Source organism: Pteronotus mesoamericanus, unplaced genomic scaffold (assembly GCF_021234165.1).
Source record: "Pteronotus mesoamericanus isolate MK-2021 breed Mesoamerican mustached bat unplaced genomic scaffold, CSHL_Meso_final scaffold_99, whole genome shotgun sequence".
Classification (NCBI taxonomy): domain Eukaryota; kingdom Metazoa; phylum Chordata; class Mammalia; order Chiroptera; family Mormoopidae; genus Pteronotus; species Pteronotus mesoamericanus.
The window spans coordinates 15,869,434-15,892,726 of record NW_026555330.1 but is presented as its reverse complement, the minus strand read 5'-3'; the positions used below and the strand labels follow the sequence as shown (position 1 = coordinate 15,892,726).

The window sequence follows — 23,293 nt, the reverse complement described above, 5'->3', positions numbered from 1 at the left end:
AGGAGTGACTTCCTCACAGGGCAGCGGGCGTCAGGGCTTCTCTCACCAGCTCCATCTTCCTGAGCTGCCTTTCCGTGGCCCCTGCTCCCCAGCTCTCTCTGCCTTGAGACCTGTCGGCTGCTGCTCATGGTGGGGAACTGGAGCACAGCTGGTCCTGCTGAGCCAGGCTAAGGGGGGGACCCTTGGGATTGGGCCCATCCTCCCAGAACCTGGGGGTGCCCCCATGAGGAAGGCTTCACCAGAGCCCTAAATCCCTAGGGTTGGCAGCTGGAAATGTCAGAGAGTAACATTTGATTTTGGGAAAAGTTGGCGAGTGATAGGTTTAGAAGTAAGACTGAAAGAGAGACAGACAGAGAAGAGCAAATATTAAGTGATGAGAAGAGAAAGAGAGGCAGTGAGGATGAGCATATGAGACAGAGTCAGAGAGAGCCCCAGAAGACAGAGACTGAGAAGGCGGCGAAGGAGGACAGGGAATGTCCGAGAGGGAAATCGAGGGCGGGGTGGGGGCGGGCGAGAGAAAGAGAGAGAGACAGACTGACTGAAGTAACACAGAGACCAAAAATGAGAAGTAGAAACCGTGCAATGGAGATAACCAAGGGCAGAGAGACCTTGAGGGATGGAGAGAAGTAGAGAAACAGACTAAGACACACAGGGAAATGAAGGTATTTGGAGAAACAGGAGAGACTGAGACAGATAGAGACAGATGAGATAGAGAGGAAGAGACTAGAGAAGGAGCTACCACGAGAGAAGGGTGAGAAGCAGACAGGGCCGGGCCTGAGGTCGAGAGAGAGAGGCACAAGGCACCCAGCCAGGGAGCTGCGCAGAATTTGAGCCAATTAGCCAGGGGAGGGCACCAGTATGAAGAGTGACATTTCTCTGACATTTGACATTAAAAAACCAACATTCACAATGAGAAAAACCACCGCTTTTTTATTTACCGAACGGTGTCTGTAACAGCACAGGTCTAGTTGGGAGTGAGGACGGCTCCAGACACAGGTGAGTTATATGCAGAGCAGGGGCTGAATCCCGATCCCTGGGAATTTCTCTTTCTAAAGAAGCTGCTTTCTCCCATCCAGTGAACAAATATGTCCTGGCCGGAGATGGCCACGCAGGGAGTGGGGGAGGGTGTGGGTCAGGGCCCACCCCTAAGTGGGCTCCTTTTTGCCGGCCCGAGCCAGCTCTGCAGCTGCTGAAAGATGCTCTGTGGAGAGGTGAGGAGAATTTTGAAAGTTAGGTCCTAGCGCCGGCGAGGGCAGGAACATGCAAATTGCATGCAAATACAAAAGAAAATGTAAATCTCCCAGAGCAGTCTCTTACCTGGCGCCCTTGGCGGAGGCTGGGGGAGTCTGAGGGCCTCTCAGGTGCCATGTCCGAGCAGTGAGAGGCACCAGAGATGAGAAGGGCTGACACCGAGGGTCCCAAGGCCTGCGTTATGCTGAGCACTTGCCAGGGGTCTGTATCCCCTGGGGAAAAAAAGGAGAGAACGGTGTGCTGAGCTGGGGCAAGGCGGAGACTTTGGGGCCAGGTGTGATGGCGCGCTCACCGTTAACGAACAGCACCTGGGTGGCCCCTGGGGTCTGGCCACCGTAGTAGGAGTTGGTCTGGGCCACAGCTTGGACTATGGATGAGGTTGAAAGCCCGAAAACCTTCTCACACAGCTCTAGCTGGGAGGGCAGTGCTGGGAGTTGGGAGAAAGGACATCTAGGGTCCTCACAAGTGACATCTGTGGAGGGAGACATCTGTAAGTGTCGGGTATAAACCCAACCCCCCAGTCTCCGTCCATAATCATTTACAGAGCTCTCCCCAGTAATGACAGCGAGTTCACGGACCTGCCGGAGGCACCCCCCGTGCCCCGGGCCGTGAGGGCGCAGAATGATAGGGCTTGATGGGACAGTAATAAGGAAAACACAGAATGACTGCACATGAAAACTAAGGTACGTGCTCTCACTAGAAGGAGGTATGAAGCATGGAGAGGCGTCTGGTTGAGGGAAAAGAAAATGGAATGTGTTTTTTCGGATAAGGAAGGATATAAGACTTTTTTGTAAGAAGGAAAAAGGAAAGTAATTGTCCAAAAATAAAATGATTAAAAAAAATATGAAAAGAGGACAAAAACTGAAAAGTATATGTAGGTTGCAGAGGGTTTGTGTAAGTTGCAGAAAGTTTGTGGAGGGATCTTGAGAGAAGAATTTTATACATGATCAAGCCAACGAAGACTGGGAGGGTGACCAAGTCGTCTGCATCCCTTCCACGCATGTATGTGACCTCTCGCCAGGTCTTCAGCCGTGGCCGTGTTAAAATCTTTTATCATTAGAGGCAGGTATTGTTTTACTCTGATGCTCTGGAAAACATCTTCCTATGACTGTTTCATCTTCGAAGAGGTAAGTTTAAAAACATAACACTGAACTGGGTAAAGATTTATAGAGCTCTAAAATACTGGATCATAAAACTACTACCAAAAATATCAAGACCAACAAAAATTAATAACATGGGGTTAAGTGAACTGACAAGGATGATTATGATTTTTATGGCTTTTTATATGAAATATTACTAGATTTTGATCTTTGTTTTTTGGGTATAAGAATTTTTTTCTAAACTACCTATGACCTACAACAATTTGGTAAGTTACACCTCTGTAAGCAGAATTAAAACAATTTTTTTCCTTCCTACCTGATCTGTCCAGAATTTTAGGGACTCTTAACGAATCTACATGTAACCGTATTTAAAGATGTCGACTCTTAGATTCCTGTTTCCAATTTAAAGAAAGTTTCTTGCACCTAACTGGACTGTTCGACCAACAGATGGTTTAAACTAAATAATTACTAGGAAGCGAAGCAGGCGACGCCTGTTGTGGACAACTGACCCAGGATTCCAGACCAGGCCTGTGGAATCTATACCTTCTACTCTTCTCTCTCCCCCTTACTCTGGTTCCTTCCTTTCTCACAAAAAATATGGCGGTCAAGCACTCACCGTAATGGTTATTACTTCCTTTTCCCTCTGATCTCTGACTAGAAAGATAATTCAACATGGGCGTCATCTTTAAACCTACCTCCCAGGTCAAAACAAGCAACTGACCACACACAGTCAAGGCTGTCCAATGCCCGGCAAGGTCAGCTCTAGCAAAGGTCCCACATTTTCCCCTTGGGCAGGCATTGCAATGACTGCCACAGAAATAGCCAACCAGGAAAAAATCTTTCAGTTTCCTTATATGAGTTGTATTAGGCAATAGAATTGCTCTTAACCATATCCTAGCTGAACAAGATGGGGTTTCTCTATTGTTAATACCTCCTGTTGTACTTGGTCTGGCAGAACAGAGATAGAACTAGGTAAAATCTGGGTGCAAGCCAAATGATTAAATATGGGGTCCGCTGACACCTCATGGTTTTCTAGTATCTTCAGTTAACTGCCCTCAGGTATTGATGCTGGTTTAGAGTTATTCTTCAAATTAGAGTTTTTTGTGTGTTATTATAGAAAGTTCTGCTTTTATAAATCTTTGTTTTATACAGCTTGATGTTATAAAGACACCACTCTGACAATACTCTGACAACGACTGCTCGATGTTTTGAATGACCACCAAGGCCTACAAAATTTTCGTGTAAAGAAACTCAAACTACAGAAGATGCTCCCATGCTCTTAAGGAAACATGACGGTAGAGCCTTACTCTGTTTTGGCACTGTTTTTGCTCAGTTGTGGGCTCAGGTTCCTAAAAGAGCACTTTCCCACCTCTATGGGACATGACACACCATGAATGAGCCTTCCTGGTGACAAGAGACTGACAATGACATGATGTACCCAAAAGGAGCCACCTGACCATTAAGAACCAATGATGATTTAATAACTGAGCAGTGCTGCTTTCCAATAATTGGTCAGTGTTTCTGAGGAACGATATTGATCACAGAAAGAAAAACTGCTCTGGCCAGGTGGCTCAGTTGGTTGGAGCGTTGTCCTGTACACCAAAAGGTTGCAGGTTCGTGCCTGGGTCAGGGTGCATATGGGAAGCAACCAATCAATGTTACTCTCTCTCCATTCCTCTCTCTAAAAATCAATAAAAAAAAGTATCTTGGGGTGAGAATTTGAAAAAAAGGAGAAATGTAAAAAATACGTAATAATATAAAGAGCCTCTTTAAAATGGAGTCAGAGCTTCCATGAGAGAGGAACTGCCTTCCATGCCTTATGCTTCAAACTTTTGGATGTTAAAAACCAGGGGAAAATAACCTTTGGACTGGGCCTAAAGCAACTTTGTGCCCCAAAGAACTGTTTGCAAAGGTAACAAGAAAGCAGATATTATGAATACCAGATTGATGGCTATGGGACTGAAAAATGAAATTTTTTATGTTAATTCACTGTTAGCTTATCTGCACCAATAAATGTAAATACCTTCCTTCTATTGATATAATTTTCCCCTTCCCTTACTCCTAAATACCTATTGTCTTTGTCTTCTTTGGAAAACTATGTAGATTCTGTGTGAATGAATCCTTCTAGTATAGGTATTCTAATTGATCTCAAATTAATGCTTGTTGTCTATCCCCTATCACTTCGATAGTCTTTTTTTTTTTTTTCCCTTTAAATCAGAAGTGAGAGTTGGCCAGGCACTCACAGAAGCCAAACTCCGTACATGTCTGGTACAACCACTGCCGGTCACCAACCCTGGACAACTCTGGTTCTGTGACCCTCAGCTGGGTCAATGTCTCTGCTCGGGAAAAGCTTAAACACCTCTGGCCCAGGCTGTGTAGGACGACCTACAAGTCAAAGGTCAGATATCAGGAGAGGAGTTCCCAAGTTGTCCTGGGAGTCTGGTCACAGAGGGTGGGTGCCTGGATCCCTGTGGGGTGGAGGTTAAAGTACTAGATGACTGGGACCTTGGGCAAGTGACACATGAGGAAATTAAGGCTCAGTAAGGTTCACGGCTGCCCAAGATTGCACAGCGGAGGTGGAGCAGGGGCCCCGGTGGACTGACCCTTCCGCCGTGCTCAGGGCGGCTCACCTGCACGGCTCGAAGCAGCCCGCGGTACGGCGCCAGGAGGCTGCTGTTGCCCTGGCGCTCGAGGAGGAGTCCGCAGAGCTGCCGCACGCTCAGCGGCGCCCCCGCCTGCCCGTCATACTGCACTGCGCCTCCCACCAGAGCCTGCAGCGCCCCCAGCAGCTCCTCCCGGTCCTCCACGCGGCCCAGGGATGCGCATGCGCCGAGCTGCGCCCTCAGCGCCGTCCGGGCCGCCCCTCCCGCGCGCAGCCGGCGCCCCACCTCCGCGAAGGCCGTGGACACCGCCGCCCGGCACTGCGAGGAGGAGAGGCAGCGTCGGCGGAGACCCAGGCCTGGGCCAGGCCTGTCTCTTCCAGGAGCAGCGTCCTCCTAGGCTTCCGACTTCCCCGGGCCCGATCCTCCCTCGGGAGTAGAACTCGGTCATTGGTAGCCCGGCACTAGACCACACCTCCAGGGGGGAGATCGGCCCCCAGGTCCCGCCCCACGCTGAGCTTCACCAGCTGATAGGGTCTCTCCAGGCCCCGCCCCACACTGAGCCTCACCAGCTGATAGGGTCATCTCTCCTCGGCCAGGTCCTCCTCACCCCGCCCCCTTTGAAGCTCCTCCCTTCCGTTGCCACACCCTCCTCAGCTCAGGCTTCCTCGAGGATCCGCCCACCTCCCGGGGTTCCCACCTCCTCAGACCCCGCCCGCTTTCAGGCCTGTCCTCTGGTCCCCTCTTGGAGGCCTCCCCTCCCACCCTCCTTCCCCGCCCCTCCTCTTCCCCCTCAGACTGGGCCGCTCCTACTTCCGGGGACCCGCCGATCGCCGTGCTCGTGAGGCTCCTGGACACCACCTGTGGTCAGACCGCGTGGGGAGAGGTGCCTCAGGGACCCGGCCGCTGGGGCCCGGCTCCTCCCGGGCCCGCCCGAGCCCGCGCCCGCACCTCGTTGTACGCGGAGAAATCCAGCACGGCCCGCACCGGGGCAGAGGAGGCGACCGCGGCGAAGAGGAGATGCGGGAACTGGGGAGGAGAAGTCGTCAGGCGGTCCGAGGGCGGGACCTCGATCTCCCGCCCCGGGCCCGCGCTCTTCGGGGGCCCCGGGCGAGCACCGCCCGTTGACCGCGGACCCGTGTGAAGACAGCTGTGGAAAGCCCTTCTGGGGGGAGGGTGCGGGGAGAGGGTGTTCCTTCCCCGCGAGACGGGGCCCTGAGCCCACCCCACCCCCGCGTCCGCCCCGAGGAGTCCCGGGACCTTCAGCCGCGCCCAGGCGGCCAGGGAGCCGGCGTAGGAGCCTCCGAAACAGATCCACGGGCTGGAGGCCGAGACGTTGAGGAGGCGGGAGAGCGCGAGGCGGGCGGAGACCGCGTCGGCCAGCCTGGGGTGGAGGGGAGGCTGGTCGGTCACCGCCGGTCACCGCCGGGGTCCGGGAGCGCCCCGCTCTGGGCAGGCGGGGCAGAGGCTCTGCCCAGGAGACAGGACTGCGTCCTCATGGGGCACTTCGGAGGACTTAACCCGCACGCCCATTTCCGACGGCGGCTGGGCCAGGAGAGACCCTTGGTTAAGCCTCCACCCTCCTTTCCTTCCAGATTAGGGGGGAGAGGAAAAAAGCCTCAGGGTAGGTGAGGCGGACACCTCGCAAATACAGGAGGGCGGGGACAGTCGAGAAGAGCTCAGAGAGAGGAGGGCTGGTGGGCTGGATAGGTTAGAGTATTGGGGCCAAGGGGGCAATCAATGGAAAAGACGCCGGGACAAGCCTAACATCTTTTCTGTCTTGTGCTCTCTTTCCTCCCTGACCTTTCTGAAACGGTTTGCAGTTAGTGCCATTCTACCGCCGGTAGAATCCGGTTTAACAGAGGGAGGGGGGGAAATGAGGCTGAACGGTAATGGAAAAAAATACAACAAAAAATTAAAAAATGAACCGGTTTAGCTTGTGAAAAGACTGGGAGACAGGGAATAACAGAGGCAAAGAGATGCAGAGAGGGCGACAAGCCTCAGACAGAAAAAGACAGAGGATTACAGACGCCCGGAGAGGCGCCATGCAGAACGGGGAGAGAAGTGCGCGGTGCACAGCAGAGCAGGTGGGAGGAGAGCAGTGGGGTTGTTCGTAGGAGCAGGACGCCCTGCAGGAGGTGAGGGGGAGCTACGCAACATCTGGGGGAGCCTCCTCCTTGCAGAGGGGAGAGTTTAGAGGCCCAGGGCAGCAATGCGCCTGAACGTCTGGAGAGCAGCGAGGCTGGCAGTGCCACTGGAGTCCAGGGAGAAAGGGGAGGTGAGGGAGCTGAGAGCCAGAGCCAGTCAAGCCTCGCGGCCGCTGTAAACACCTGGCTTTATTAAGAGGTGAGAGATGTGAGGGAGTTGAGGTAGGGAGAGTGGTGATATGGTTTATGCTCTCCCGCTCACTCTGACTTTTTCTGGAGAACAGAGTGAACAGGCCAAGGGAAGAAACAGAGACCAGAGAGGAGGCTGTGTCATACAGGTCATCTGGACCGGTAGCCACAGTGGAAAAGGATGAGAGAAGAATACAGTGGAGGAGAAAGAAACAGACAGAGAGGGGCAGAGTCCACAGATGGAGAGAGAATAAGACACTGAAACTCAGAAGAAAACATGAGCCAAGGACTCAAGGTCAACTTCGGGCAGTGGACGACAGAGACACGGGATATCCCCAGTCCCAGGACCCCAAACACTTACGCATGGCGGCTGGACAAGAATCGGAGCTGGGCCACGCTCAGGCCCCCAGCGGGTATACTCAGGCCATAAAATCTGTGTTCCAGGCCTATCACCAGGGCCCCGAAGGCTGGGGCCAGGGCAGCAGGGTGCCCTGTGAGGAGCGTGGAAGGGGCGTGAGGGGCGGGAGGTTACCCCTGCAACCCTCAGGGTTGAAGCACTGCAGGGCGCAGCTGCCCTTCCTGGCCCCCACCCACTTCCTAGCTATGCCTTTCCAGCCCTGGATCTCACCTCTCATCACTGAGCCCGGCCCGAGGCTGCCCTCGCCCCCCAGATGCAGGAATACGGGTCCGTCCTGGCTGGCCCAGTGCCTGTCGTTTATCCAGTACCGCTGAGGGGTGGATGAGGAAGAAGAAATGGGACTGTGATCATTCTGACCAATTCCTTATTTCCAGTTCATCGCAGTCTCTCCCTTACTGGGTCTTTCTTTATGTACTTGTAGTATCTGAAACATGCTTGTTTATATGTGTTCATTTCCCTCCTGTTTGTCTCCTCATCTAGAATGTAAGATCTACAAGAGCAGATGTTTTGTCAACTTTTTCTCTCATATCCCCAGGGTCAAGGATAGTGGCAAGCACATGGTAGGCACCTGTCATATGCTGAAATAATAGTTGTAGAATAAGTAACAAATGCAGGTGGATTTAGGAATAATGCCTGAGAGGACCTTTGGAGACTGTAGAGAGTAGGTGTGAAAAGCGGGAAGTTTGTTCATTCAATAGATATCTTCAAGGGCCTGTTGTGAGTAAGGGCTGGTTCCAAAGCTGGTCAAAATCTCTGCTGCACCTTGAGAACTGCTGCTGGGTTTAGTGTTTAATCTGAAGGACAGGGAGAAGGGGTGCTGAGGGGCAGTGAAAAGAGAGAGAGAGAGAGAATTGAAGGACAGGACTGAAGGGACAAAAAAGTAGATTGAGGAAAGAGACAGGGGCATAGGGGACAGAGGGCACATGTAAGACACAGGTGGCTGTACTAAAGGCCATAAAGTATGCTGACAGCAACTGAGGGGCAGAGAGGTGGGGAGACGCAGGTGTGAAGACAGGGGAAGGACACGGAGGCTGAGAGGCAGTGGAGAGGAAAGGAGAAGGCAGCAGACTCCCCTCCCCCGGCCTCACCTGTAGGAAGGACCGCCTGTCAGATGCGTTGAAGGGATCCAGCGGCTGCTCCAACCACCCCTCTTTAGGGAGCGTCGCGGTCTCCGGGGCCAGATTCAGGCTCAGGATAGAGTTCTCCTGAACTCGCTGAATGTGCTCACCCAGGCGCCTCAGAAGAGAAGCTGTGGGATGCAGAGGGGACAGTCAAGCTGGGCCACCTTAGGAACCCCTACCTGATTGTCAGCTCCTACCTGGAGCTGTGGACCCCCAGAAGGAAACCAGGAGCAGAGGGCCCAGCCACAGGGCAGGGCCCATGGCCATGCTGCCCAGTGCTCTTCGCGAGGGTTCTAGCGATCTTCCTCATGTCCCCAGGGCTGGCCTTTAGATTTATAGCCTTTCATCGGGAGCTCAGGGTTGGTTCCCCTCCCCCTCCCCTTTCAGACGCCTCTCCTGGGACAGGCCAAGCGTCTGTAGTAGCCACCAACGCGGGGCAGGGACGCCAGAGTCTGCGTCTAGAGGACTGATGATGTGACACCTGGATATCCCATTTCTTCTCTCTGCTGCTGATTTTCTCTTCGTCCTCTGACCTCCCTTCCTCTGTCCCTCAGTTTCCCCGTAGTCTCTCCCTCGGGTCTGCCCTTTGGTCATCGTTAAAATAAGCTAAATGAGAAAGTGTCCTTTGAAAAAGAGAGAGAGAGATGTCCCTAGTTCTGAACACACAGAAATGTCAACAAACTTTTTATACCTTCAAGTAAAAACAGGGTTCCACAGTTGGCCAGTTAGCTCAGTTGGTTAGAGTGTGGTGCTAATAAGGCCAAGGTTGCTGGTTTGATCCCCACAGAGGCCAAGTAGAACATCTCTCTTTTAACAAACTCTTGTTAAAAGAATCACAATCAGACACAGTGCATATTTTCTTTTTCTTCGTTTCCTTAAAAAGATTAAATTATCAATAGGCTTCCACCAGAATTTCTGTCCATGGGGACAGATTTTATTCTTCGTCTGGGTCTTCAGGACCAAGGACATTTCTGGACACAAATCGGTTTTCCTTAACTATTATATTTGTAGAGCAAATCAGAATGTGTTTTCAAAAGCTGGGATTTTGTTTGCGAGTCTGACTAATACACCTATATAAAAGCACCAAAGTTACCGTTTATGACAAAACGATGAGCTTGTAAGGGCCACATTACTGTGTAGAATACACAAGAATTTCAGAAGTGTAAAATTAGTGACAAGTATATCCCAGCAAAAAATGACATTTAGGAGTTTCAGATTTGACAAGGGGGTATTTTCAAAGGGTGATGAAATTAAAGCCACAGCTCATTTAAAGAGAGAGCAATGTCAGAAAGGTGCAGTCCCTTCCAGAGAACCAGTGGGTGATGCTCGGGGGGCAGGGGGCATATGGAATCGAGGACTTTCATAGACTGAGTGGGCTGACAGAACCTGGTTATTTGGAAGAGATGATGTTTGGCACTCAAAGACTGTTTATTGAACTGAGTCCATCTCTCCCTGGCTGTCTTTCATGAGGCAGGGGTTGAAAGTGATTGATTGTCTTCCAAACACAAGACGATTATCAATGATAGGTGGACTTGGTTTAAGATCAGTTCTGGTGGCTACTTGTTATGGTTACAGAACAATCAGCCTTTTCCTAAGTATGTGATTAGTATATATTCTCAACATTTTACTTTGGCCTAAAAACAAAGCCTGCCTGCCTGCCTGCCTGCCTTGTACTAACCACGCCTGACCCTGCTTAGCTTCCAAGATCTCTCTCTCTCTCTCTCCCTCTCTCTCTCTGTAATGTATATTAAAAACACCAATTTAATCTCGGAGCTTCTCAATGCATCTCAGAAAACATAAACTTTCAGTTGAGTGATAGGAAGAAAAGCAGAGACGAAGTTAAGGGTGGGGTGAGGGATAGGTCATGATCACAGCATGGGCGACGCCAGAGTTTGGGGTACGACCCTGCAGTCATGGGGCACAGACCGGGTAATAAAAAGAATTGTTTACGTTGATCTTTGTGCATCAATTCAGCCAGAAATCATTAGTTATGTGTGGTGGGCCCTAAGTGATGCAGATTCTCTTTACTGTTTAAAATCCAACGTCTCTGGTTTTCAAAGTCCAAAGTCCTTAAACAGTGGTCTCTCAAGGCTCCACGTGCTCCGTCCCTTTCATTCCGCTCCCTCTGCCTATTCGGCTCATCCTGTGCAGGTACAGTGGCTCTTGATCCCCCTGTGCACATCAGCCCCACCCGTGTCTTGGGGCTGTTCACTCTGTCCTGCCCAGGGCGCATGGGGACCGCTCCATCTGAGGGCCGCCAAGGCCAGACGCCAGGGCTCCACCCGGTCAGACAGGGTGCGAGATTACCTGTTAGGCTAGGTGAGGTCTTGTTACGTAATTTTTGTAACTTAAAGTCCGGGACAGACTGTAAATAGACTACGAATATTTCAGATTTGGTCGAAATAGATCGAAAGAGATTGAGATAGAAAATTTCTGGAGCCAGAAGAGCGGGTTGTTTCCGCCCGGTTTCGAACCGGGGACCTTTCGCGTGTTAGGCGAACGTGATAACCACTACACTACGGAAACAGGGCTGACGGGGAATCTTTTGTATTTTAGAATAAGTTAGAATGATCTTTGCATGTGCTCCTCGGCATCCACAACGTCTGAGCCCGTCGCTCAGCGCGCGCTGCTCCCAGGGCCCCAGCGACTGGCCGAGCGCCGGGCTGGGGAGCTCAGACGCCCGGGGAAGTTCATTTCAAGAAATGTCTCGGTATGTCCTGCGCTCATCCCTCTACTCCGCAGCTCTCGGTGACTGTGATTACCCCTTAGGAGCTGGGCCGACTGGCCGAGCCCAGAGGCCAAAGGCAGGAAGGAGGCTCGCAGCGGGGGTGGCCCCAACCCAGCCGGCCAGCGAAGGGGAGGGGCTGCGAGTCGATCCGCCCAACGTCTCACTTCTCAGTTCTCTTCTGTGTCTCTAGCGTCACTGTTCTGGGACGTGTACACTCGTGTCCTATGTACCGTGACGTCTCACAGCTGGAAGGTGACCTCCGTGGGTCACCCCATTTCCACTGTCCCAAGTCACCGTCCTTCCCTGGGACTGAAGCTGCGTGCCTTCCACGAGTTTCTAACTCTCCACCCCTACCCCACACGCCGAAGGCGCTGATAAAGGGTCTTGGTACCCAAACTCGCCATGTGAAACTAGTGACAAGAGGCTTCTGACCTTTAGAAGTCACAGACTGACTCCGAGACAGGTGAACATGACCTGATCAATATATTGGGGCAGTGGAGGAGAGAGGCAGGTCTCCAGCCCATTTATTTTTTTGTTGTTGTTTAATATATATTAAATCATTAAGATAAATGGCTACTGCATTCCCGCAAATATGCGTTAATCTTTCTTAGCGACCTGGTGTCATGTTTATTCTAAAGAAATTACTGAAAAGCCCAGTCTCATTCTGGTCCCTGGACGTTCCTGGTGCCCCAAAGGAGAGAAGGGGTCCCCACGCTGATTGTAATGGTACGTTTGTCCGTAGTGACTTAGGCACAGTAAGGTTGCTGCATGGAGGAACAGCTACGAAAGTCACAGGGGTGTCTCACGGAACCGGGGCACCTCCTCCCGTTTCCACGGTCAGGAAGGACTCGCTGGGGGAAGTGGCGTGGCTGGAACGCGAGGGGCTTGAAGGGTTGAGGGATGGAGAGCAGACTCCTGCGCCGGGGGAACGCGGACCAGAGCCCGAGTGTGTCCGCGAGCTCCGATTCTAGGTGTGAACCAGACCTCGCCTTCCTTCCTTCCTTTTTCTCGTGGAAATGCGTCCCACTGAGAGAAAGGAAAATGACATGTAGGCGGTAGGAGGCTCAGGGAGACCCTCCGCAGTAGGAACTTAGATTTAACGTGAATGTAATGGGTAGGGAAGAATCGACCGTTCCAAGACGAGCAGGACAATTTGCATTTCCATCCAAAGACCTCTTGGCTTTGGTATAAATGAATAAAAAGGGCCAATATTCTGAAAGAAGTCACCGTGACACCCACATGTCCTTTCGCTGCCGTGGACTGGTCCTCAGCTTTCCGCGCTGAGCACGTCCGCTCTCAGACGATGCTCCCCGACAACCCACCGGCCCGCGGGGTGGACCGGCTGCTGGGGAGCAGCCTCCCGGAGCCCCAGCCCTCGTGGAGAGTGGGCGTCGCCGAAGAGCCATCTTTCCAGGGCAGGTTGGACTCTCTTTCGACCACCTCGCGGAGTGAAGTTGGGGGCGCGTGCAGGGCACCAAATGTTCTGCTGCCTAAGCGTCAAATGGCCTCACAGGCTTATTATTCATAATCTGGGAACGAGCAGATCTAATTACTGCTACCTTGGTAAAATTTAAGAAGAAAAGCTACTTCCGTTACCGGGATGGCCGAGTGGTTAAGGCGTTGGACTTAAGATCCAATGGATGCATGTCCGCGTGGGTTCGAACCCCACTCCCGGTTGGATAACTCGAGGGTATTTTATCTGAAGCCGACTATTTGCGTGAACCCAAAACATAACCCCGTTTACACTTTGAGCATCTCACTTAGTTTTTCCAATCTGTCTAACATTGTTGCGTTTAGGTAATTTACTTACAATGTAATTATTGACATATTTGTATTAAAACCTGTCTTAATTTTGTTTTCCTTTTGCTGTTTTCCTGTGTTTGAAACATACGAGCATTTGTCATGATTTGATTTTTATCTCAACTATTTTTGTCTTTAAAAACAATCATTAGTGCATTCCCTAGGATTCTCCGGACACAGCTACAATTAAGCAGTCTGCTCTCAAATAATTTCAAAATATCAGTCAGCTGTGTAGTGTGAAAGGCTTACTCCCCCCTTTATTTTTATTGTCGTCATATATTTTGCTTTCATGTACCTATTACTGTACAGCATGTTTCTACTGCTTTAGCTTTATGAAAAAAATTATTTTTAGTGATTAAAATCAGGAAACTGTATTTGCACCTACATTGTAACCATTTCTGTAGACATTATTTCCTTTCTATCTCTCTGGTCTCATATTCCTTCTTCCCAAATAACATAATGTTTCCTATTTGCAGGTCTGCTAGTAATATAGTCTTCAGGGGGATTTTTTTTGTTGTTTTTTTGGGTTTTTTGGTTTGAAAAATCTTTATTTTTTTCATTTTTGGAACTATTTTGTATTTGGTAAAGAATTGTAAGTTAAAACTTGTTTTAACTTGGTTTCTCAGCACTTTAAATGTCATTTCTGGCATAGGCAACTCCTGATGAGCTATCTTCTGTTCTTTTTATCTTTTTTCATCTGTACATAACATGCATTTTGTTCGTTGGGTGCCTTCAATGTTATCTCTTGTTTTGTTTTGTTTTGGGAGGGGGAGTTGTCAGCAGTTTGAATATGATGTAAGGTTTTTCTTCTTCTCTCCTATATGTACTGCTTATGGTTCTCTGACCTATTTGGAGCTGTGATTTGATGTGTTTCATTACTTTATGAAATGTCTCAGTCATTGTATCTTCAAATATTTTTTTCTGCTCTTTTCTTTCTTCACCTTTGGGAAACCCAATTAGAAATATATTAGACCATTTGACATTAATGTACAACTCCTCAATGCTCTTTTTATTTTTCATTTTTTTCCCTTGGTGTTTCAGATTGGGTAGCTTCTGATGATCTACTTTCAAATTAATCATGCCCTTCCTCAGTTCTATAGAGTCTACTAGCATAGAAAATTAATTCCTTGCCTTGACAGGTGTGGTTCAGTTGGCTGGGCATCATCCTGCAAAGCGAAAACCCGCTAGTTCCAGTCCTGGTCAGGGCATGTGCCGAGGTTCCCGTCAGGACACATACAAGACTCCCTCTTTCTCCTTTCTTTCCCCTCTCTTTAAATAAATAAATAAAATCTTCAAAAGCTCTCTATTAGTATCTGTGTTTTTAAGCCAATCAACCTGATTTTTAATTTCCAACAATCTACTCAAATTTTTCATGTTTATGTATGTGACTCATCTTTTCCACTAGCGCCTTTAATATATGAATTATGGGTATTTTAGATTTATTTTCTGATAGGTCCAACATGTAGGACATATCTGAATCTCATTCTGTTGATTGTTATTTTTTTTTGACAATGCATTGTTTTTTCTCACCTGGTAATTTTTCATTTGCCATCAGACACAGTGTGCAGGACTGTAGAGGGTAAGTAAGGTAAATAGTATTTATGCCTGGAAACGGGCATGTCCCTTTTTCTAGGCTATTTATATGTGAGATTGAGTATATTTAAGCAGGAGTTGGCATATTTTTGTCTTTATTGTTGTTGCAAGTTATTTTGGTGCATAACTGGCTTCATATTCCCCCGGCATTACTTTGGGTCTAGGTTGATCGTGCTTTCCGATGTGCTTGCTCCACCTTGGACTTCAGGCCTCGTCTGCAAGTGTTTCAGAGAGGGCGTCTCTCCACAGGCTGTCGCTTTTCCCCAGGCGTAGACCTGTTGCTTGGGGTTGCGCAAGGGTCTTCCGCGGCCGTTCGGCCCCGGTCTTGGTGCACGTTCCCAGACCGCCTGGGTCTCCGAGGCGGGGCTTCCTGGGTCATCCGGCCCTTCCCAGGGAGTCAGCATCCTCTAATGATCTGGGCCCCATAAAGTTTTCCGCACTCTCCCAGGGTAGACATTTTTATTCTTTTATACTTTCTCCAGTTGCCATAAGTCTCCTGTTCCCCTGAGGCAGCAATATTTGCTGCCATTCCCTTAGCGCTAGAGTATCTTTTCTTTAGGCGCCTGCTCTCCCCTCTGCAGGCCTGGACGACCAAAGGAGGCGCCCTCTGGCCTCTTGCCCTGCCCAGTCTGCCCTGTGATATTCGGTGACGTGTTTCAATCTCCTGTTGAGGATGTTGACCCCAGGGGTTCTGTACTCACGGCTGGCCCACACTTGGACTTCAACAATTCATTATAAATCCTGACCTTCAGCTGGACTCTCCTTGCCGTCTTGTAGGAAGGACCCATCTTCTCCCCACTGCTCTCAGGTGAGCCAGTGTTCACGTCCCATTTCTGCTTGGAAGCACCTCCGCTCTCTCATGGGTTCGCAGAAGTCACGTTTGGGGCGAACGCTGGAGTCCTCGAGGCTTTGAATGCGCACACAAATGACGTCATCCTATTCCCTGCCTTCACTATTCTGGGGGTCCAGCCTGACGACACCTCACAGGAAGCCAGAGACAGACCTACTTACAGTGACAGCATATGAAAGACAGGTTTTTGATGTTTCCCTACCCAACAACCCACACCAACAAAGTAAAAAGGGATGTCGTTAAGGCATAAACACAAGAGAATAACAGGAAAGAGTAGCAGCAAAACTTTGAAAACCAAATGGCTGAAGGATTAGTGTGATACCCAAGGAATGCTTTATTTTAAGCCAGAATTGAAGAAAGTTAAACATGTAACTTACTTTGTGGAAACCAAATGCCAACATCGAAGACACTGGTGGATTGGCGGCTGCAGGTATTTACACATTTAGAGTGAAAGTATCTCCAGGCCTCCAGGCAGTCTCTTCCTTCCCGCACGGGAGGGGCTCCCGCAGCCGCGGAGATTTCCCTAGTGTTGTGGTTATCACATCCGCCTCACACGCGATCGGCCCCCGGTTCGAGACCGGGTGGAAACACAGCTTTTCCTGGAAGGCACTTCATTTTAGGAATTTTGACTTGCTTAATGGATATTTATAAGTTACAGAGCTCAGAAATCGTGCACATTTAGAATGAAAGTAACTTTGAGAACAGAACTTATTTGAAAATCACCTTTAAAGGATATAGCGCCACAGACCCTCTTCTTCAGTTTCAAAATATGGCGAGCTTCCGCTCCCAGTTGTGGCAGAAAATGTAGCACAAGCTGCTCTGGGAATCTTGTTATTTTGTATGCTTCTGTGCCAATTACTGGTTTATTACCTCTTATTAGATAATACCATGTATGTTATATATTTCAGTCTCTGCGCCCAGCTCCTGGCGCCCGGCTCTTGAAACTTTTGCCATTTCCTAAGATAAGAAACCAGGAGCATCTTTTTTTCCCCAACAGTTGGTCTTTGAACCTGGTTCCTAACACAGAGCTTCTGAAAACTTTGTCATTTCCTGGGTGACAGAAGTGTCTTTTGTGGTAATAAGGTGACTCTGGGTGGGATCCTCGACTGGGGGCCTGGCCACCAGAAAGACGAAGCCGTGACTGGAAGCTTGGAGTTTTCAGCCCAGCCCTCCATTTTCTTGAGAAGGGAAAGGAGCTAAAAATGGAGTCGATGGCGTCCTGCCTACGTGACGAAGCCTCCTCGGAGTCCCGATGGCCTGGGGTTTGGGCGGCTTCCAGGCTGTCAACAAACCCGCACCAGCAGGGGGAGGCACCTGGGCTGCACAGGGACCCAAGCGCCCGTGCTCAGGCCCCTCCGGTCCTCACCCCGAGTGTCTCTTCATCTGCCTCTCCGTCTGTATCGTCTGTCCTGTCCTTTTTCAAAACCGGTAGATGTACATACACACCTGGCTCTTAGTTTTTGACATCATTAAACAAACTAACACTTTTAATGAAGAATTCAGTAAAGGTAAACATTTTAAGACTAAGTTCACATAGGACATCGAAGCTCAGAGTTAAAATAACTAAAACTTTGAAAGCGGTTGGCATATATTCCGCAGTACACATTTGTGATACTAGGCCTTATGGTTCCCACAAGCCTGTGTTTTGTTAGTTTTGTTGCTGTTGTTTTTTTTAATACCAGAGAATCCTTCAAGGGAGCATCCGACATTTCTGCTACCTGCACCTACCGTGCACGGGGAACACTGACAAAATCTTAAAAACAACTCGTTCACCTCACCCACTGGGACCCATTTCTGTTGAATCAATGGACATGCACAAAGGAGCTGGCTGACAGAGATAGATGTCCCCGATCTCAGTCCCTCGTTGGCCCATCTTTGTGCAAATAAGGACTCCAAATCCTTGCAGTGTGATTGATTCAAAAGGTATTGTCCTGATTGGTCAGAATAGAGAACTGTGATTGGTCAAAGCTGTGCAGCTCTGATTGGATGGGGAAAGCCTCGGTCTTATTGGTTGAAACAGGATTCCAAGACCCCCTTTATGCCATGATAAATGATAAACCCATTCTAGAATTTCAGTTTCCTTAAGCCTTTAGACACTTTGTTCTACAGCATACCAAGGAAGTACTGATATTTTAATTTCATTTTTTGGGGCCACCCTAACTTTTCATTCATATATTAATCACTTATTCATTATAATTTTTAATTAAAAAAATCAGAGCTGTCTCCAGGCCCTTGAGTTTAAAACATTGAATCAGGTGTCTGTTCCTGGCGAGACCACATCAGTGAATGTGGTTCGATTCAACTTTATATTCTTTCCACTTTGATCCCGTAACCTTAGGACCCAATCCCATTCAAACTTGCCAGGTTTCTTTTAGTATAAATTGGCAAAGTCATGCAGTTCTTTTTATGTATGTCACACGTCTTCATGGGTCACACTTTGTTTTTGATCTTTCGGTCACATATACCGCGCTGTGTGTAGAATATAGCACAACAAAAGTGGAGGGAAATGCCACTAACTTACACACACAAATTCTGCAGCATGCTTCCTTAGTTTTCCAAGCCTGAAATTTGTGAGCCCTGGGTAAAACCTCTGCTTGGTTTTAAGGTTTTGTCTTTCTAGATTTTTTAAAAAGGGGGGCCGGGAGAGACGTGCACCGCAGCGTTGTGCACTTGCTGGACCGGGCAGTGACAAGTCCAAGCCGCGCAGGCTCTCTTCCTCCTTTCCACGTGGTGGGGGTAGCCGTAAACGCAGGAGTTTCCGTAGTGTAGTGGTTATCACGTTCGCCTCACACGCGAAAGGTCCCCGGTTCGAAACCGGGCGGAAACAAAATTTTGCCGAAACACAGTCGATTTCAGAAATACCAACCTACTTATATACACTTCTTTAACTTTTGGAAAAGGACAACGGAGTGGCTTTAGTCGAACGTAACTTTAGAGAGGCTCAAGGAAGCTCTCCCGCAGCGGGCGGCCGGTTAGCTCAGTTGGTTAGAGCGTGGTGCTAATAACGCCAAGGTCGCGGGTTCGATCCCCGTACGGGCCAGCTGCGTACCGTTTTCTATTTCTTTGTCGCTGTGGTCACTGCTCACATCCAATTACAAACACTCCCACTGAGCGATTTGATTTGTCAGTTTAGTGTGTGTGTGTGTGTGTGTGTGCACGCGCGCGTGTGTTTTGTTCTGTTTGGCCCATGAGGCACACCGCAGGAAAGGACTCCCTGCACCACTCTGTGTAGAGCTTGAGGGAAGAGTTGTGATGAAGTTTGAGAAAACTCTTCCTTCTCTGATGCTCGGGCTCAGTGGGTTCAGGCGCGACCCTGCCGTGTGAGGGCCGCAGAGTCGAGCCTAGCGGCGTCCGGAGACGCAGCTCAGGGTTTCTTTCCTGGACCCTAGCGCGGAGCTCAGACCAGCTGTGACTTCTGACCGCTTCCCGGAGGATTTGAGAGTTGAGTGACACAAGGGGGTGCGCGAGGAGGACGGATAGCACTGCCTCCGCCACCTGCTGCTCTCTTCGCCCGCTGTCCCTCCGGCTCCCAGCAAGGTTTCACCCCTTGTACGTAATGTCTCTGCCAGGACATGTGGGCGCTCGTGAAACCCAGGAAGGCGGTGTCCCCTCTGCTTGGACGGCGCTGCTTCCTCCAGGCGAGGGACAGGGGTCGGCTCAAAGGCAAAGCTGGGGAAAAATCAAAACATGAATAAAGGGTACCTAGTACTCCAGGGTATGTTAGAGTGTGTACGTAACGAATTCAAGTACAGAAGGGCTCGACAGGCCAGGCCAGCAGGGGCCTGCGCCCGGGAGCAGCTGCACGGGCGTCTTTTCTGTGACGCTTTCAAGTTCTTTGTATAGTGCACGCGCTCTCAGGGAAGCTTGAAAGTAAACAACATAACTCTATATAGATGACAAAAGACTCAGAACGGTTGTAATTAATTTATTGCTCATAATGCACAAAAGCGAAATGCACGAAAGTCAGATATATAGAACAAACAGAATGCCACTAACAAGGAATTTTGGTTGTTTCTGTGGCACGCGAAGCTTCCTAACAGCCAGTTCATCTTTATTCCTGTCTTGGCCCCTCTGAGTAATGCTGCAATGAATATAGGGGAACATACACCTTCACAAACAATTTTTTTTTAAGATATCCAGAAGGAGGTTTGCTGGGTCATATGGTAACTCTATTCTTAATTTTTTAAAGGAGACTCCATATTGTTTTCCATGGTGGCTATACCAGTTTACATTCCCACCAACATTCAGTGAATGAGGGTCCCTTTTCTCCACATTCTCCACAACAGTTCTTATTTCTTGTCTTATTGATAATAGCCATTCTAACAGGTGTGAGGTGGTATCTCATTGTGGGTTTTTTTTTTTTCTTTCTTTCTGAACAGGTTTTATTAAACAGGGGGGATGGGGCTCAGTCCTTCTTGGCTGCTGCTTTTCACATGGCTGCAAGGACATTGCTCAGCTCCTCTCGCTTCCTCTTGGCACGGATGTGCGTCCTCACCCTTTTCTTGGTGAATTTCAGGGCCTTCTTGTCCTTAGAGACTTTGAGCAGGTCCATGGCGCGCCGTTCATAGAGGGCACAGCCACACATCTCTCGGATCACGGCCCGCACGAACTTGGTGCGCTTGGGGAGGCGCCCGCGGCGGCGGCTGTGCCTCGGCTCGCTCACGTTCTTTGTCACTTGGTGGCCTTTGCTGAGGCCCACGGCCACGGGGTAGCGGAGGGCCCCGGCTGCTGCTCCTGAATGGCTACCACGGTGGAAGTTCATTGTGGTTTTGATTTGCATTTTCCTAATAGCTAGTGAAGTTGAGCATCTTTTTGTATATCTATTGGCCATTTGTATGTCTTCTTGGGAAAAGTGTCTGTTCAAGACCTCTGCCCATTTTTAAAAAGTTGGATTATTTGTTTTGTTGTTGCTGAGTTATATGAGTTCTTTATATATTTTTAATCTTAGCCTGTTATGGAAGGCAGCGTTTGCAAATATCTTCTCCCATTTGGTCGGTTACCTTTTTGCTTTGTTGATTGCCTTTTGCTGTGCGGAAGCTTTTTAGTTTGATGTAGTCCTATTCTTTTTTTTTTTTTTTTTTTTTTTTTTTTTTGCCTTTACTTTGCTTGCCTTTGAAACTCTTCCTTTTCTATCAGCTACAGTAACCTTATTCATTTTCCCTTCTTGGTAATCCCTTATACTGTGATGCAATTATCTGGCAAGAGACCCTCTATAGTTGAAAGAATAATTTAATAACTTCTTAGTCAGCTATATAAATTCCTCAATGCTTCTCTCCCCTATTCAAAAGCTTGCGCACAGTTGAAAATACAAAGCCAAACAAGAAGGCCCCGCTGGGATTCGAACCCAGGATCTCCTGTTTACTAGACAGGCGCTTTGACCAGCTAAGCCACAGGGCCCCCTTTTAGGTAAATGTTCAGTTATATCATATTTGTAATGTTTTCTGTGAAATGTAGTGATTTTCCAGACCTACTTGATTTTTAAACAGAGAACACATCTGTGTTTTTTAATTCGTTCTACAGCAGAAACACCAACATTTAAAAAATGCATTGTGTACTGTAATATTTTAAAAAATGATCTTAAATGGCAATGAATGAAATTCCCATTTCATGGTGACTACTGCCCTCTAGAGGAAATATTGGATATTGCAGCACATTTTAAATTGATTACGTAAATCTTTTTGTTCACAAATGTTGAGTCATTATTGTATTTCAGGAACTTTTCTAGGTGTTGGAGGTAGAACAGCAAACAAACAGAAAAAAACTTCTCCTACAGAATTTGTATTCTAGAGGAAGGCAAAGAAAGCAAGTTTTAAAAACTTAGTCTCCAAACCCCAAGCAAATGAGCGATGCTAGAACCAATTCCACTGTCGCCAGGTGACAGAGGCCACGGTGCTACCTTCTGAGCTAATTCACTGCACGTGACAAGACTGTCACGCTCCTTCCGTTTCATCTAACCTGCATGAGCAAGGAAGCAAAGCTGAGGACACACGGATGCGGCGGAGACTAGCGTCTCGCCCAAACCAGGCGCCGTCGGGCCCGTCGTTCACGGAGCCTGGGCCTGGGCCATCTGCGGCTGGGCGTGGGTCCCGCAGGACGAAACGTTGCGGGGCACCGTCTTGTTCTGCTCTTGAATGGACTTGGTTCCTGTCCTCAAAGACTGTAAAACTGAGCGGAGGGTTTGGATTTATGTTTTCCCGTTGTCCCGATGCCCTGCTTGCTGCCATTCCTCTCATAATCAACGTTTCTAATTTGTTTATCATCCATCAGCATCGTTTTGATCAAACGTATTTTTAAGTGACTTTTTGCGTGTACATATATTACAAATTTATGTAAACCGTATAGTATATATTCTTATGCCTTTAAAACAACATAGTGACTTTAAGATCCACCCACGGTGCCCTGCGTACACCTAAGTCGTTGTTTCTAACTGCTGTACACAGTGCGGCCGGTGGGTCCCACGATGTATTCCCTACTCTCTGCCCCAGAGAGGGACTCACAGGTCGCCTCCAGTCCCGCTGCTACCAATAACTCCGCCTCCTCGGCCACCTCTCTTTAGGGACTTGCAGGAGCAGTATGGCTCATCAGTGGCAGTTTGTTCTCCTAGCTGTCTATGCTCCACGCAGCAGGTCCCTCTATCCTGCCCATGTTTAACGTTATCCAGCTTTCTGCTTCCTAGTTTGGTGTGTGTAGAGTGGTGAATCTCATCATTGCTCTTTCAGGTTTGCATTTATGTTTTTTTAAAGACGTTGGACATTTCTGTTTAGCCATTTGAGTTGCATCTTAAGCACATTGACTCTTATCATTTGCTCATTTTCTTACTGAGCATAATGTCTTTTTCGTGTTGATGTACAGGGTATATCATATATTGTACTCATTAGGTTATTGTGAGTTTCGGACCTTGCAATGCTGTTTACCATTATATTGCCTGTCCATTGGTTTTGTCAGTGGAGAAACTCAATATGCTATTACAGGAACTTGTTTTTAAGGATTTGTCTTTTTCCTCCCTAATGATCTGTACTTTGCAGTTATGCTTAAAGGGTCTTTTTCTGCTCCTAAGTTATAAATTTTCTCTCAAAAATATATAAATTTTCTTTTTCACATTAGAAACATTGACCAACCTGGATGTCTCGATAAGATAAGCATATGGTTTTTATGTGACAATCTGTTGGAGTCATGTCTTCTAGTCCCCCAAATTTTGTTAGTGAGGGCGTCCAGGGTGCATGGGTGCCATGCAGCACCCCACACTTCCCTGTCTCTGCCTCCTCGCGGCTCCACATGAGTGTGCATTGAATAAAAATTGTTCTTGTCAGCCTGGACAAATGCCCCAGGGATCTGCGAAGTCAATCCTAGGCTCACCAAACTGTGAGCAGCATTTTGGTTCTTACAAGGAAAATACATGAGACAAGAATTCCATGTTGCTTCGATAAGTGAGTGGACAAGGCTCTGAACTTAAAGTTTCTAATTATATCTCGTCAACCAATGTTATGTCATAGGGA

The 23,293-nt window shown here is 48.6% G+C and overlaps 1 protein-coding gene, 5 non-coding genes and 1 pseudogene across 6 annotated transcripts; 3 read left to right on the top strand and 4 right to left on the bottom strand.

The window, feature by feature from the left end:
• Positions 1 to 953: 953 nt before the first annotated feature.
• PRSS16 (serine protease 16) lies at positions 954 to 9,093 on the bottom strand. Its single transcript, XM_054564821.1, has 12 exons — positions 9,024 to 9,093; positions 8,794 to 8,954; positions 7,916 to 8,015; positions 7,649 to 7,778; positions 6,212 to 6,335; positions 5,903 to 5,980; positions 5,765 to 5,812; positions 4,982 to 5,272; positions 4,595 to 4,736; positions 1,544 to 1,723; positions 1,318 to 1,463; positions 954 to 1,201 (listed from the first exon to the last, which is right to left on the bottom strand). The coding sequence occupies exons 1-12, from the start codon at positions 9,091 to 9,093 to the stop codon at positions 1,133 to 1,135; spliced, it is 1,539 nt and encodes a 512-aa protein (XP_054420796.1). The 3' UTR covers positions 954 to 1,132.
• Positions 9,094 to 11,279: 2,186 nt separating this feature from the next.
• Positions 11,280 to 11,352, bottom strand: TRNAV-AAC (transfer RNA valine (anticodon AAC)). The gene has a single exon. It is a non-coding gene; the product is annotated as a tRNA-Val (tRNA).
• A 1,796-nt stretch (positions 11,353 to 13,148) lies between these two features.
• On the top strand, positions 13,149 to 13,231 carry TRNAL-UAA (transfer RNA leucine (anticodon UAA)). The gene has a single exon. It is a non-coding gene; the product is annotated as a tRNA-Leu (tRNA).
• Positions 13,232 to 18,551: 5,320 nt separating this feature from the next.
• On the top strand, positions 18,552 to 18,624 carry TRNAV-CAC (transfer RNA valine (anticodon CAC)). Its single transcript has one exon. It is a non-coding gene; the product is annotated as a tRNA-Val (tRNA).
• Positions 18,625 to 18,763: 139 nt separating this feature from the next.
• TRNAI-AAU (transfer RNA isoleucine (anticodon AAU)) lies at positions 18,764 to 18,837 on the top strand. Its single transcript has one exon. It is a non-coding gene; the product is annotated as a tRNA-Ile (tRNA).
• Positions 18,838 to 20,202: 1,365 nt separating this feature from the next.
• LOC129063864 (60S ribosomal protein L36-like) lies at positions 20,203 to 20,559 on the bottom strand (annotated as a pseudogene).
• A 561-nt stretch (positions 20,560 to 21,120) lies between these two features.
• TRNAT-AGU (transfer RNA threonine (anticodon AGU)) lies at positions 21,121 to 21,194 on the bottom strand. The gene has a single exon. It is a non-coding gene; the product is annotated as a tRNA-Thr (tRNA).
• Positions 21,195 to 23,293: the final 2,099 nt, after the last annotated feature.